Source organism: Esox lucius, chromosome 13 (genome assembly GCF_011004845.1).
Source record: "Esox lucius isolate fEsoLuc1 chromosome 13, fEsoLuc1.pri, whole genome shotgun sequence".
In the NCBI taxonomy this organism is placed as follows: domain Eukaryota; kingdom Metazoa; phylum Chordata; class Actinopteri; order Esociformes; family Esocidae; genus Esox; species Esox lucius.
The window spans coordinates 22,277,610-22,293,158 of NC_047581.1; the positions used below are offsets into that span (position 1 = coordinate 22,277,610).

A 15,549-nucleotide genomic window follows, 5' to 3' on the forward strand; every position below is an offset into this window, starting at 1 on the left:
AAAAGCGCAATGCCACGTCACGCCAATGGGGCGACCTCTAGTGAGTAAATGGTACAATAACATATTTGATTAAGGCATGGTGTCCGAAGCACTGTTCACGTGTTTTAATCGTCCAAATGGAAGCATCGCATTTTATAACGAGGGGGACAAATTAGTTCCACTGAGACACAGTACAGCTTTATTTAAGTCAAACTTCAGGCATGTCTGAACTCCACCCTCAACCTCATTTAGAATGAAAAAGACAGAATCGATAGTTTCAAATAAAAAGACAGTCATGTACAAAAGTGTCATCCTCACAGTCACACACATATTTAGAAGCGGAATTTTACAGGCAATAGCACGCCACAGTAACATGAACTTATGCAAGTTGAATGCAATCTATGTACAAGTATTTTAACATGATGCAATAAGACTGCTGAACAGTAAAACAATATGGTAACTGTGTTCATCCCCTTTTTCATTAAAGCAACATCGAGATAGATAGAACCCAGCGGAAACCCCAGCTCAGATTCCCTACTTGACTGGTGAAACTAGTTTCTCAGAATTATTGGTTTTCCTAATGTATGGGAGAGTGTCAATCACACGCAATGACATAAATAAATAATATTGCACAAAATGTCTGGGTTAGAAGACAATACTAATAACACAGTCTTCGTAATCCTACTGTTTAACATAATGTGGTCTTCAGTGAAAACCGACGTGCTGTTGTTACTAAAGTATGGCAACTACAAAATGGTTTAAAATTAGAATGTCGGTGCCAAACAGAATGACGACCTGTTACACAACTCCGATTTTATTGTCATTGTATAGGCAGATCGTTGTGTTTCAACCCTACTGGCAAAATGTTCAAAAAAATAGGGGCAAAATTAGAATAAAGGCTTTCGGGTTGGCCTGGATAATAAAGGCTTTTGATTTGGCCTGGAAAATAAAGGCTTTCGGGTTGGCCTGGAAAATAAAGGCTTTTGGGTTGGCCTGGAAAATAAAGGCCTCTGTGTTGCCAGGATAATCTCTGTGCGATAGCAATAACGGATATAAACAGAACACAATGAAATAAGTGTGGTTGTTTCTACCATAACTAAGTAGCTTTAAAAATGTATACAAAAGATGTCCCCAACTACCAGACCCGCCTTCCGTTCCGAATGGAAGTTCCAGCATCGACAATCTTGATGCATTGTTTACAGTTCTGCAAAAATTGCTTGTGTGTTGGGGTAAGCATACAGTGGTCCACTTTATAATGGTCACTCATTTGAAGTTAGAGAAGGCTTAGAAACTAGCAAAACCTTTAAAAACATGACATTCAGAGGTTCTGAGATTGGCTCAAAATGAATAGGCCTAATATCTATGACCAGTATATACCATGTCATATTAGTTATGAGCAAAATACTCAAGTTTGAATATTGGTCTGTAGTACAAAACATTAAATAAATAAAAAAAATATTAATAAAAAGAAAGAAAATTCAAGTTTTAAATGGTTGTTAAGAATTTGACAAAGTAACTTAAGTACTGAAATTCTCAGTACTTAACAAGAATAAGTACTGAAATTATCTAAATCAAACACCCATCTACAGAAAATTGAATAATTTGGCAAATTTCAGAACAACAGAGTCAATATTCCATTAAATTAAACCTGCTATATGCATTAGGTCGTCTCAATTCCAAACACCTATAATATATTGATGCCATCTAATTCTATTTTTGTTAAGACAGACTGAATGCAGACACAGCTTGACACTTGATAACTGAGGTATGGAAATGTTTGACAAACTTGCATTTTTGGATGAGCAACCGTTTTAAGGGCATGGATACATAATAATATAATGACTCAGTAACGTACCAGAAAGGAAAAAGCACAGGCTCAGCCAAGGTAAGCAGATTAATGGTCTAGTTTCAATATGACAATGTGAGTTCAGGCTGAATAAAGCATTCGGTTACTTCACATCACAATGTTCACTTGGTTTTAACTGCTTTAACATTAGTACAGTGAGTCACAACACAACCAGCCTGGCTGATGAGTAGCAGCTGTTATCAAACATAGTGGAATGTAAAGCTCCCTACTGTTTTATATTCAATGTTACTTAACACTTTGGGAGAAAGCAATTTTCCAATAGGTGTTTTTGATAGATAAATCAACTAGTATAAAAAGGTGTAATATAATTACAAAAATCTGTTAGGAGAATGAGTTTAAAAACACTGTACAGATACATGTATGTTATCTTTATATGATACTGAAGTAATGTATAACTTTGTTGATAAAAAAAAAAATCAATGAGTGAAGATGCACAGTCATACCAAATGTGACAATAAATACCCACTACTGAAAATACTGGATGTACTTCACACCTTGAATGACGATGAGGACGGTAGTCTTTCTACTAAGGTAAAGAACAGAAAGTATCATCGGCAGTAACTCTTGTCAGAACGTTTTCAATCTCACAAAGATATTTGGATAATGTTGTTGGACCTAGAGCAGAAGTTACAATTCCTACATTACTACAGAAAATCGGTATCCGTTTCAAGCATGTACAATGTCATATGGTCTATTATATACAGTACATGTACCCATGGTATGACCTACCTAAAGTATGTAGCAATAACCTTTGAAAGTGCTTTGAGAACCATTTTAACATGACAATTCTATGCACAGTAGAAAGCCATATCTTCACGTTAATCCAAATATATGGCTGTGGTACGGTCCACAACTTACATTACTGCACACAAGGCCGATGACAAGCCAACTGTGTATTTATCAGGTCAATGTATTACAAACAGACCCTCTTGCCTGGCTGCAGTACAACCAGCTTAGCACTCTGTTTACTGATCAACTGAAGTGTACCACCAACTCCTAGAAGTAAATAATCACCAGGGCCGATGCCGCTTGTCCTCTCGGTTTTAATGAATGGATTTCCGTTGTATGTTTAAAAAGGGTGAACGGGCTGTCAACACAGACCCTCCCTTTCTCCTAAGGTTTACAACATGAGCCAATTATGTACACAATGGAGACAGGGCCCAGGGGAACTGACCAATGGAACAGAAATGTAATGTGATGTCATAACATTACACTATATGCCATAATACTTCACCTGATTAGAAGGACTATATTCACAAGATCTGCGCAATGCTAAACACCTAAACAGAAACAATACAGCACTCATCAAGATGAAGAGAATCTGTCTGTAAACATTAACAAACATAGATATATATATATATATATGTATATTCGTCTATAGGCATAAGTATATCAAAAACAGGTATAAGGAAAGTCGGAATGTAGTGTGATCCTGAAAATTGCACAAATCTGTTTTCCTCTTGTTGTGAATGGAGAGCTGAACAGGGGTATGGTGGATGATGAATGGAGTGATGTGGACCGGCTCTGCTGGCTTACCAACACACAGCAAAGCCTTCTGGGATGTGAAGTGGCACCTGGCCCCTGGCAATGGGCCCCTAGCAACCCCAGCTCACAGGAAGTAAACAAAGAGAAAAGCAGCATGATGGAGTAAGGTTTCCGCCTCCTCTCCAACCACCTCAGTGAATTCTTCAAAGTGCCAGTCACCAAGAACACTAACGCTGAGATTCCACGTGTGTGGCAATGACAGAATCCCACGGAAGTGGTGAAACAAACACTAGGCATTTTGGGGTTGATGCCAGTGGCCAGAGAGAAAGGCAGGCCTACGGGCACAGATCTCCACCTCCCCTTGGCCCCTCCTCCACTTGTGCCATCAGCAGACACAGAGGAGCTCTGAACTGCTCACACCAAGTCTGCGCCTGTCAGTCTCTGTCTGTCTGTCCAGTCCAACTGGCGGCTGCAGTTCTGGTTACTCTCACCTGAGGGCACATCTCTAATCGCACCCTCTTCCCCATAGCCATAGGGCTCTATTTCTATGGCACTAGATAGGGAACAGGGCGCTGTTGGAGACCGCTTTACTCTCTGTCCAGCTGGCCATGCTCCTCCTCGGGGTCCTCTGGCTCTTCCTTGACGCTGACTGTGCCCGGGGTTTGAGTGCGTGGGGGGTGGGCGCTGGGACCCAAAGGGCTGAGGGGGTCGTGGTTGGAGCAGCAGAGCCGACCCTCCAGGGTCGAGGGGGTGAGAGACCCCGCCTCGTGACCCCGGCAGAATGAGCGAGGGCAGAAGTCACATTGGGCAGAGGCGGGGACACCACACACACTGCAGTCATGCCATGGGCACTCCCAACGGCCTAAAACACACACAGACACACACGGTTACTGATAAAAATCTAATTGTTTCTAACCTCTAACCTTAATGCCAAAAACCTAATCTTAACCCTGATGAACTTTTCCAGTTAGACCACAGTTGCTCTAGTAAGCCCTGTCCTGGGCACTGGCGTACCGTATGGAGGTTTGGTGAGGTTGAGACACAGCAGGTGGTATGATTTAGGACAGTCTTTCTTGTCACACATGACCAGCTCCCCGGCCTCTCCACACCAGAAGCAGAAGTACTCGTGTGTGTGTTTCCCCTCTGGTCGCAGCTTACGCTTTTTAGGCTTCAGCTTGGCGTTCCTCGCCTTCTCCTCCTTTTCCATCACCACAGCGCTCTGGGGGGGAGACAGAACAGAGTCACAATCCCTGCACTCAGGAAGGGGCTGGTTTCATGTTAAAACACCAGGGTTCAGGACTGTTTGGTTCATGTCTAGTTGCAGGAAAGCCATGGACAGATGGGTTCTGCTCATGCAGGTTCAGCGGTCTGGTTCTCCAGGCATATAACCAGGTCATGTACGCATCCCGACGTGCCCGGTTCAATCCCCGTCTCAACCCTTCACACTAACTACTCCCCAACCATGTCTGTCCCACCTTTCAAATCTGCCTAAATCAGGCAAAATTATCAACTAATTATTACTGTGTATACACAGAAGGGTTCAACACTGCTGAAAAAGTCAGCGATCAATCTTTTGCTTATAATAAGACAATGTGGGCATGTCTCATACCGTAGGCCGCACCCCCAGGAAGCCAGAGCAGTTCTCAGCTCCACAGTGACACGACGACCTCCGGTTCCCCACCAAGTCCAGGTTATAGTTAAACGTCAACTCGGTGCCTGCGGTAGAGAGCAGACGGGTCAGACGGGTCAGACAGCCCAATCAACCAATGAGACGGAATGGGTGGGCGCCGCTCTCCTCACCAGCGTCTATGTCACACAGGGTGAACAGCCCTATGCGAACATCTCCGTTGACCGTCCATTTCTGCGTCTCACAGTTGGGGCTGCAGCTGTGATTAATGAAGCGTGAGGAATTCCCTTTTGGCCCAGCGTCTATCACCCGGTCCTAGCGAACACACACAAATAATATATTACAAATGTTCCTGGCTGCACGGAGAAGCGGAATGAGCCAACTGGAAGCTGGATGGATCAGGTGGCCATAAGGGCCGGACTGATGGCGTGAGGGCCGGAATGGAAATTTAGACAGTACATCCGGGTTAACACCCTACTCTTATGATCAGTACTATGGGATCTGTCGTGACCACAGCCGTTCCTGTCCCATCCAAAAGAGAGCACCCGACAGGGCAATGTCCTGTTCACGGCCCTGGTGTTTGACCTTTAGACCATTGCACATAGACATGGCTGGTCATGACGTGGAGGTGTCAAAGCCACCAGTCCAGAGTTCTGGGACATAACCTAAACGTCAGTACCTTAGTGAGGGTGAGCATGTAGAAGTTGGTCACCCGGTTCTCGTGAGCTCGCTTGATTCGCTGCTGGCACTCCTCTGAGTCGATCACCTCGCCCACATACTCCGTCACAAAATCTCCCTGTCAAGAACAGAGGACACCAGACATGCAGTAAGGCACATGTAAGACTGAAATATAATCTCTGATTTAGACAACACAGACTGTTCCCTCATAGGACTTAGCGGAGCCTTTACAACCTTGCTAATGACAATCCATGACAGAGAAAGCCTAAAGACTCCAGGCTAAGGTTGGAAATAGACCTGGAGCCACGGCACATCCACCCCCACTGGCCCACACTCACCTTCCTGAGCGCCTGGTTGGTCTTGAGGCCCCAGCCACAACCTTCTGTCTTGATAACCTCTGTCTCAGAGTACAGACGCTTCGAGAAGCATTGGTTCTCACATCGATCGCCGGCAGGACACACCTATAGGACAGGTGGGGGAGTCAACCTCAGCTTACCGCATGTTCATGCCCACAGCCCCCCACAGACTAGTGACAGATTATCTGCGCCGATTTTTGCCTTTTACAAACTTTGCAGTCACCGGCCCTTGGATATCGGCCAAGCTGATTATCCCATTAATGTAGTTAATCAAAATTCCCCGATGGTGCCAAAAAAAAAGGACTAATTTAAAGTCAGTTTTGTGTCTGTGTTGTATGTGGAATTCTCATGCTGTACAATTTCTCCAAATTTAAAGATGGGGAATATAGGCATATAAAATTGGTTATTGGTCACTAACTCAAAAATATCTGTATAGGCCTTTAAAAAAAATATTGATCTAACACTACCACCCACTACCACCCCCAAACACCCCCAAACACCCATACAGCCATCCACTCCCACCCACCCATACACCCACCCAGCCACACACCGACCCACCCACCAACCGACCTGTGGGTGACACTCGTACTGCAGCATGCGATTGAGACACTGGGAGTCCAGGCTACAGGGGTGTTCGTCTGTGGGCTTGCAGTTGCATCTTGGGATTTCAGACAGGTCAGCTACGTGCACCTGCACCTTCCCCACCGGCTTGTTGGACTGAGGGACGGACCAAGAGTCAGCGAGGACACAGCAAGACTAGACACAGAGAGGACATCTGAAGGCATGGTCTTGGATTGACCCGGTGCCATACCTTGATGAACTTGTAAGGCGGCGGTTTGCGTGAGTTACGTTCCTGCTCCAGGGCCTCTCTGCTCTCCCTCTGCGCCTTGAGCTCGTGGAACCTCCTGGCAGCCTCCTCCAGAGCTGAGGAGGAATCACAAACAGGTGTGGAATCACTCTGTCAGTCTCTTACACATCAGGCCAAGGGGCTATAATATCACCAAACACCCAATAAACCACGATTTGGAAACTAGATTCAGCCACGGGTACATCTGGAGGGTTGGGTGCCTGGAAAGCTGATATAAAACGCAATATGTACGCTGCAACTAATGCACACACAGAAATGTATGCTACAACTAACTCACACACAAAAAAAAACGTGATAACATTGACACAGTCACATGTCTAATTTAATGTGGGGAAACTTGGGAACAAGACTTCATAAACACGCAGCTACATTTCTGGTTATGTGAAGGACTTCTATAGAAAAATTACAATAATCCCCTATTTCCACTTCAGAAAGAAAAACACAGCTTATACTGTCAGGGACCAAAATAAGAATATTGCCTGCGAACCATCAATTGTGAACCTCTACAATGAACCATTTCAAAGTTTCCCTGAATGATTGTCAATCCAGTGTAGCTCAGAACTGCACTTCAGCTGGCCTTACCTTTCTTGAAGGTCTTGTTGATGTTAACCTGGCCTGTGACAGGGGTCTTGTCATTCTCCATGTAGGGGAACACACGACCCTGGTTGATCCAGTAGTAGTCATGGGAACCAAAGAAGAAGACAGGGAAGTCTCCAATGTCGTGGCGGAGTGTCTGGATGTTGGGAGGCACCAGACGAGGGTTACATATCTCAGCTGGCCACCACCTTTATTGAGGAGAGAAAAAACACTATCAGTCAAGAAGATTCAACTATACATTAATTTTCCTGCAGTGTCTGTTGAACCAAGCCAAACTTTAATTAAAGCCTATGGCAGGAGCATAAGACCACTGGTTTTAGTTGGCGGATCTCTCAGTCCATTCACAAAGATCTCTTAAAATCTGTTCACAAAGCCGCCAAGACAAACTTTTGGAAAGGGGAGAGGTTTTAAGCTAAGAGAAAGGGTGGGGTTGACCCTGTTGCTATGGATGATGTCGTGTTCCACTAACAAGCTTACTTACTACGCCCACAGTGATTGGCTAATAGGGGAGGGGTCTCTGACAGTGAATTCATCATAGCAATACTGTGGAATGATGTGTCATGTTGCCGTACTGAAATAAAGATATTACAATTATAATGTAGGCCAAGTGTTACTGATTAAACATGAAACGAAGAATGATATACTGACTAGTCAAGATATGTTCAGCTAATTGGCGGCCTCTTACATGTCTGGCAGCTCGTAAAGAAATGCACATTAATCTTTTGATGGTGCAATAATTCATGCAGTTATATGTCCCAGCACCAACTAGATCGGGTGGTTGAGCTATGGCCATGAAGTCAGCTTTGTTTCTTTGTAGTTGGCGAACATCAAGTGGAAACCGAATGATTTGTTACACAATATGGGGTCTGGGGAAGGCATTTATTGTTTGATGTAATATTCTACAGTGGTTTAGTGTCTATTCTACTGAGATAAATGTAGTTCGCCTGCGCTGCAAACTGCATTTTCCCTGTGGCCAAGTAGCGTGGAGTTATCACAACCTCGATCTCTGATGTTATTGGGTTGTTTCTGTTTGTTGGTGAAGTGACTGCATCCCTGACAAAGTCTGCCATGATCATAACACCCAGGCGATCATAACCCCCAGGCGATCATAACCCCCAGGAGATCATAACACCCAGGAGATCATAACCCCCAGGCGATCATAACCCCCAGGCGATCATAACCCCCAGGCGATCATAACCCCCAGGAGATCATAACCCCCAGGAGATCATAACCCCCAGGAGATCATAACCCCCAGGAGATCATAACCCCCAGGAGATCATAACCCCCAGGAGATCATAACCCCCAGGAGATCATAACCCCCAGGAGATCATAACACCCAGGAGATCATAACACCCAGGAGATCATAACACCCAGGAGATCCATTTTTTAAAGGTCAGTATCATTAAATGTTTCTAAAAGGTCGACCTGATTACAAGGCGGATTGCCGGCAGCAGGCCTTCTAGAATTGATTGTGATTTGGTCGTAGTGACTTAGGAGTCCATCTTGACCACCCCGAATTTTCCACAAATTTAGGAGCTGGTTTTAGCGTTAAAACGCCTTGAGAAATACCCGAAAATGTAGGAGTTCTAAAGTTAGGACTGACATGCCCATTTTTTTAAGAGTTACTCCATAATCAGTAAGTTAGGAGCTACTTTCAGCCTTGAGATGTTTCTTTTTCCTAATTAATCACCAAAACAGATGATTGTGGAAGTAGCCTCACATGATTGAGGCTCCTGATCTTCTAGGTTAGATTAGATTGATATTTATCTTACAGATACGATAGATGGTTGCTTGATGTTCCTTCATACATTTAAACATAACTTAACTATTAGTACAAATATTTCATGAACCGGTATAAAAAAAGTTTTTAACAGACTATAGCTCCAATTTCATCTTACATGTAGAATTTCACATATCATTAAAGTGTGTTGTGCTTCCAAATGCTTTCATCCACAAAATTATGGACAGCATATTGTGACCATTCTTTTCTGTTTCCTATACCCTTTGTCATAACCCCCACAACATATTGTCTGTATATAGCCATGCTTCTTACCTGTAGTTTCCTAGTTTGACCCAGACTATCTGTTTGTAGTGGGGTTTCCTTCCTGCCCTGCACTCCCTGCACGACCACGCCCCCTCTGGGATTTCCATCTCCAAACACTCGGGGTGGAACGACGCCGGGCACGACTCACAGCACAGCAACTTTCCTCCTGCGTGTGCGCGCATGTGCGTGCGTGTGCGTGGAGAGAGAGAGACAAAACATAAAACAAGCATGAAAGGGTTAAACAAACTACCAGAGTGAGAGACCACCCGGGGCACTAGACTCTAAACCACACCTTTAAGCATGCCAGCCATTCACACCTTTCACCTGACATTATCTGCAAAGCACTGCCCAGTGTAGGCAATACCACCTACAGAACCAGAGAGCTAGGCCGCTCTTATCCCATCGGCAGCTCTCCTTTTTAAAGGCTTTGTTTAAGGATGAAAATTCTGTTTTGACTGGACAATTATGAGCCAGCCTGACACCACCTTTCTCTTAAGGTTCAAAATGATGGAATAATTTGTAACAAAAGAAAACGCTAAAGAACAGTGCTGCTGCTGCTGAGGACACCATGAGCGGAACCTTGATTTAGCAGCTGTTCTCCGCTACTTTTACCTCAGCAGCCCAACACTGATCGTGCAATGGAATGTCTGACAGGCAGGTTTAGAGTACAAGGCCCCTTGTACAATCACCGCACATGCAATAGCACAGAGAAAGTAATAATCAGCAAATAAACAACCACACACACAAACACCAAAAAAAGAAAAAAAAAAGAAAAGAGTTCCAAAGCGGCACAAAGCTGCCATGCACTCCTGCTTGTAAAGAGGGCTTTTCCATTTCTCTGCACCACTGTACCACAGATGGTCTTGATGGACAGGTTCAGTAGAAGGTGGTTTTTAAATGACTAATTAACATACCATTTTATTCAAACCAGATGAAAGATTGTCAGACCTTTAATCAAAGATTTCAATTTTTTATTGACTGGTATTCATTGATTGATCTTGTGAGAAATATTATAATTTATAAGCCTGATTTAGTCATTATTTATTTGCATGATTAAGCAAAACAAGACAAGAGATTCCTATCAAGGTAAAGGCCATCCGCAGCACAGTCAGGGTTGCATAGAAATGACAAATATTTTCATTCAAAAACAGATCTTAGCAGTAAGCAAAATAACATTATTAGTTATAGACTTTCAGATAGATGCACTCAAAGTTCTGAAGCAGAGAAGTTGTTTGTCCAGAAGCAACAAGCCCCCCCACTTAACAAACAGACAGGGCATAACGTAACCCTGTGTGACACTAGAAGCTACAAGCCCCCACTCAAACTGACAGACAGGGCATAACATAACCCTGTGTGACACTAGAAGCAACAAGCTTCAAGGCCTAAACCTAGAAATAGAAACTAGTGAAAATAACCAGACTCCTTTTATCACACTTTCTAAATTCTGATCACAAAATCATTTGATGTTAGTGTTTTGTAGGCTGCGTCTATAAAAAAGTTGTGTTGTGTATTTGGAGATGAGTGTCACAATTGATAGCTTCACAAAGATTAGCTTTGCACATTATCAGCTGGTAACTTTTTTCTGTGACATAGATTTAGGCTATGTAGTATTTAGATCAGAATGTTTCACTCAACAACAAAAACACAGCAATACGAGCAAATGTCCCAAAAAACATTAAGTTGTGGGAAAACACTGTTCTAACAAGCTCCACACAAACCAGCAGTTTCAAATTACAGAGAATTAAAAAAATATTTAACAAAATAAATAAATAAAGATTAGAGATAAAACCTCTAGAAAATCATTAACATGACAAGAATTGTGCCATAGGTTCCTGAAAGAAAGCTGATTTGAAAACCAAGAGAACTAAAGGGGTAGTGTTTCTAAAAAAACAATTCCCTTTTTTCTATGGTCAGACTTTGGCAAGGCTACCTGGAAGTAGGTAGGACATGCCTCGTTATTATAGGTAAAGGTGTAGATTACAAATGATTCCATATAGTTCAGTCAATGTTTGGTGCCACCAGACACTAGCCTTTCTCTCAGCTAATGTGACCATTTTATTGAGTAACCTATGACAGAATCAAGCATTAAGGCCCTACAAAACTTTTTAAATAATAATAATAATTCTAATCTGGTTAGTCTCCCCCGGGGCCCTTTGCATGTGGGGTCCCAGATAGGTTATTTTAAGCCCTGCTGTAACATTTATTGTAGCAGAATTTGTTCCAAAGCCAGAGGCATAACCAAGCAATAAGGAGGAACATCAAATCAAATGTGAGGAGGCTATACACTTTCAAACAGATGCTAACAGACCACACACACACACGCGCACACACAGAAACAAACACGCGCGCACACACAGAAACAAACACACGCGCGCACACACAGAAACAAACACACGCGCGCACACACAAACAAACACACGCACAGAAACAAACACACGCACACGCACACACACACTCACGTGAGAAAATTGAGAGAAGAGTAAAACAGTTCTGTTACCTTTCCCAATATTCTTTTTGGTAGCTGACGAAGAAGAGGGAATCATAGGTAATTTCAACTCAGCACGATTTGACTCAGTCAGAAGGTAGTGGGACTTATAGGCATATGAACTTAATATGGTGTCAGTAAGGTCCTGCACTAACAGTCCTACACAAGACACACAGGAAGAGATGGGGTGATCAGACTAGTGGCCATGATTTCACAGGAGAGAAATAACACGTACTGTTAAAACACAGAAACCAGAGAGAAACAGAGGAGTGAGAAGTCAACGGAAGAGTTGTCCCATCAGAATACATACAGTGCACCTCTCTTAGAAGGGTTATAACGATCGACTGATACACTAACCACATGAACCACAACATGTCTACACAGTAACCTCTGTAACCAGCCAGTTCTGTCTGTAAATATATACAGGCCATATGGCCTGGTGGTCAAAGGACATACTCTCTCCTCTTCTCATCCATCAGCCCACTGTCTAATTCAAGTCAACCTCCCCCAAAATCATCCCAAGGATATCTAATCATCCAGAGCATGTATATCTTGTAAGAGAAGTGCACTGTAACAGCAGATTGATCAGTATATTAGGTCAAAATGGTAAGTAGTAAAAGGACACAACAGTAATGTACAAATATTACAAATACATTAACAAACAGAAGAATAGAATGTGACTATCACAAAGGCTGAATGGACTTCCACCATCACACAACCACACAATGTTAGATATGGCCTTGTTCTCGTCACTGTGTTCACACGGCACTTAGCCCAGGGACGACAACCTCCTAACCCTGGACTAAGGGTTGGAGACCCCAGGTCTAACCCTTCGCCCTGAGAGAAACAGAAGGAGTTGGTTCAGCTGCATTCATATTGTATCCAGAAGTCCCAGGGGCGGGACGAAGCGGCATCCCTGCCCCCGGTTCTGCATCAAAGCCAAACTCTGTTAATCCGGTGGGCTGAAGCTCAGAGGCCCCTTGCGGAGACCACAGGACAGGGAAAAGTAGCGCACTACAGAAGGCATAGGGTGCCATGTGGAACACGGACGGGGTGACTGAATCGAAGGTCAAGGGCGGGAGACGGGTCTTACCTCGGGCACAAAGGAAGCACCAGGTGACGTTGATGGGAGAGGAGAGGAGGCCGTTCCTCTTGGCCGTGCCATGGCTGCTGCAGATGATGATGTGGTGGGTGAGGACCACGCTGCCCGCTGCCACGCAGCTGTCCCCCGTGTGGTACGCCACCGGGCAGCGCAAACAACGCATCATACGGCCTGGGTACAGGGTGAGGGACAGCGAATAGAGCAAGAGACAGAGAGAAGAGACGGTCACCTACAGGACAGCACAATAATAAAAGGAAACCGTGTCTTGGCGGGGCACCATAAGCTACCAGAACATCAGCACCTTGGCATTCTTCACTGCCTGGAAATCTATTGGAGGCGATGGTGGAAAGCAGAATGGGGACACGGCAAATGGTTTGACTTTCATGCTCATTAAACCATTCAGGTGGCCCGTGGATATGGGGGATGCAAGGGCTGGGGCGGACCAAAACCAAGCAACACCAAATATCGGACAATCTATGAATAACTCCACATTGGCTCCTTTTCCATTCCCGGTACCTTTGGTGGCCTGGTGCAAGTCTCTCTCCAGGCAACAGGTAGAGCAGGTATGTTGGGGGCAGCGGAACCCCCCGCCCGTTCCACCCCCAACCGTGCCAGGGAGCTTACGCACGCAGTCGTCATGGTAATACCGCCCGCAGCCAACCACCAAACAACGCACCACCTCCCCTTCTCCCACCTTGCAGCTGAAACACGAGTGAGAGCCTGGGGAGGTCAGAAACAAAGGGGTGAGAGAGTGGAGAGTGTCAGCCTACACATTCCTCCCGCAGGCAAGTCTCTCAAGGTCAGACAGAATGAAACCGCGATGACAAATTGAGCGCTCAGAGAGATGTGTCTGGTGGGGCCTTAAAAGTGACATGGTCTGTCTCACCGTTCCTACATTCCAGACAGGTGAACTTGCCCTCAGGTAGGGAGGTGAGGCCCAGGCACTCCAGGTGGAACAGCCGACAGCAGTCCCCCTCACACGACACCAGGCTCTCTCCATACACCTCACAGATCTGCACACAGGAGGGGTGGAATATAACAAATGTTTATTCTGCCGTCTTGTGAAAACGTTTGCAGGGAGAGAGAGAATCAGAAAGAAGAGAAGGAAGTGAGAAAGACGAGTGAGGGGCGTACCTGGCAGACCGTATCTCTCTTGGCTGTGCTGCTTCCCTGCCTGGACAGACTGGAGTCCACTGACTGGCTGTCAGACACATCGGCATCCGCTGCTGCTGGGCTGTCCAAACTCTTCCCAAACAGACTCTGCATAGGATACAGCATCACTGGGTTGTGTGTCTCTGAGGTGTGTGTGTGCGCGCGCGCGCGTGTCTCTGTCTGTATTTGTTTGTACCTGGGGGTCATTGAGACCTCTAGAGTCAGAGTCCGATGTGTCTCTGTACTGAGAAGATGCCATCTCTACATCCGTGGAGGCCCTGCTGCGTTTCTTCAGAGGCTTACAGGCATCAGAGATCTCACTGGCACCTAAACACACAAACACACGTTAGCAACCCTCTGCTGTCTGTCCTCTGAAGATAAGCATGGACAGTCCTGGTCAGTCCTAGGATTGGAAACAGTGTTAAAGATCCAGAAGGGTGCATCATTTCGGCTGGTCAAACACCCCAGGACAGTGACGAGGACATAGCGTGAACTGCATAGCGTGCCGTCTTTTGGATGAGAAGTTAAACGGGTGTCCTGTCTACTTTTCTAATCTTACCATCATGGTCACTTAATCATCTGCAGCTTTCAAACGGCTCATTCAAAGTGTATTGTACATTAGTAAAATGTACGTAACCACAAATGTACTTCAGTTGCTTGAGAGAGGAGCATCAGCAATAGGACAAGAACACACCCACACAAGACTGTTTTCACAAGCAAACTATTTAAACAAAGCCAGCATATAGACAGGATGTAAAGAGAGCTGGAGGGTTACCTTTCTGTGAGCCTGTTCTCAGAGTGGTTTCAGGAGCCATTTCAGCCTGCAGGGAGAGAGAAAGGGTTACTCTGATGTATAGTGATCCTCCTTTAGAAAACAAAGAGACAGAACATCAGGTTTGGACCACTGGGAACTGAACAGAACGTTGGAATAGCAGGATGGCACCTGTTCCTTTTTGGTCTTCTTCTTGGGGACCGGCTCACAGCCCTTCTCGGACTCTGATCTGCTCCTCACTGACCTGCGCTGCTGCTTGCGCTCCAGAGACCCTAGACAAAAGGGAGACAAGTTCATGTAGGAAACATTCACATATCCCAACCACTACCACCAGAAGGCCGAACGTGTTGGGGGACAAGATGGTAACATCGTCTGTCCCTGAGGATATGCAGCAATTGTCACTTTTTTTTTTTTTTTTTTTTTAAATAAACTTGTGATCAATCATCTAATGGAGGTTAAGACGGTTGTAATAATAGTAATAACGAGAGAGTGAGAACCATCAACTGCAAGATCGTCTCATCAAATGGGAAGTTTAAA

General features: G+C 44.7%; 1 protein-coding gene across 4 annotated transcripts in view; it reads right to left on the reverse strand.

Moving 5' to 3' along the window:
• Window positions 1-161: 161 nt before the first annotated feature.
• The window catches only part of nsd3 (nuclear receptor binding SET domain protein 3), a 22,207-nt gene continuing 6,819 nt past the window's right edge, over window positions 162-15,549 (reverse strand). For 2 of the 4 annotated variants that reach the window (XM_020052476.3, XM_010876551.4), the window contains exons 7-24: window positions 15,184-15,284; window positions 15,016-15,061; window positions 14,437-14,567; window positions 14,223-14,348; window positions 13,975-14,101; window positions 13,605-13,808; window positions 13,080-13,259; window positions 11,999-12,145; window positions 9,511-9,667; window positions 7,443-7,645; window positions 6,804-6,916; window positions 6,563-6,709; window positions 5,975-6,097; window positions 5,638-5,754; window positions 5,132-5,273; window positions 4,941-5,047; window positions 4,346-4,550; window positions 162-4,193 (exon numbers count right to left, since the gene is read on the reverse strand). In XM_020052476.3, coding sequence (XP_019908035.2) covers window positions 3,919-4,193; window positions 4,346-4,550; window positions 4,941-5,047; window positions 5,132-5,273; window positions 5,638-5,754; window positions 5,975-6,097; window positions 6,563-6,709; window positions 6,804-6,916; window positions 7,443-7,645; window positions 9,511-9,667; window positions 11,999-12,145; window positions 13,080-13,259; window positions 13,605-13,808; window positions 13,975-14,101; window positions 14,223-14,348; window positions 14,437-14,567; window positions 15,016-15,061; window positions 15,184-15,284 — 2,651 coding nt within the window. In that variant the 3' untranslated portion in view covers window positions 162-3,918. The remainder of the gene's footprint in view (window positions 4,194-4,345; window positions 4,551-4,940; window positions 5,048-5,131; window positions 5,274-5,637; window positions 5,755-5,974; window positions 6,098-6,562; window positions 6,710-6,803; window positions 6,917-7,442; window positions 7,646-9,510; window positions 9,668-11,998; window positions 12,146-13,079; window positions 13,260-13,604; window positions 13,809-13,974; window positions 14,102-14,222; window positions 14,349-14,436; window positions 14,568-15,015; window positions 15,062-15,183; window positions 15,285-15,549) is intronic. The other 2 variants (XM_034296255.1, XM_034296256.1) reach the window with 2 other exon arrangements.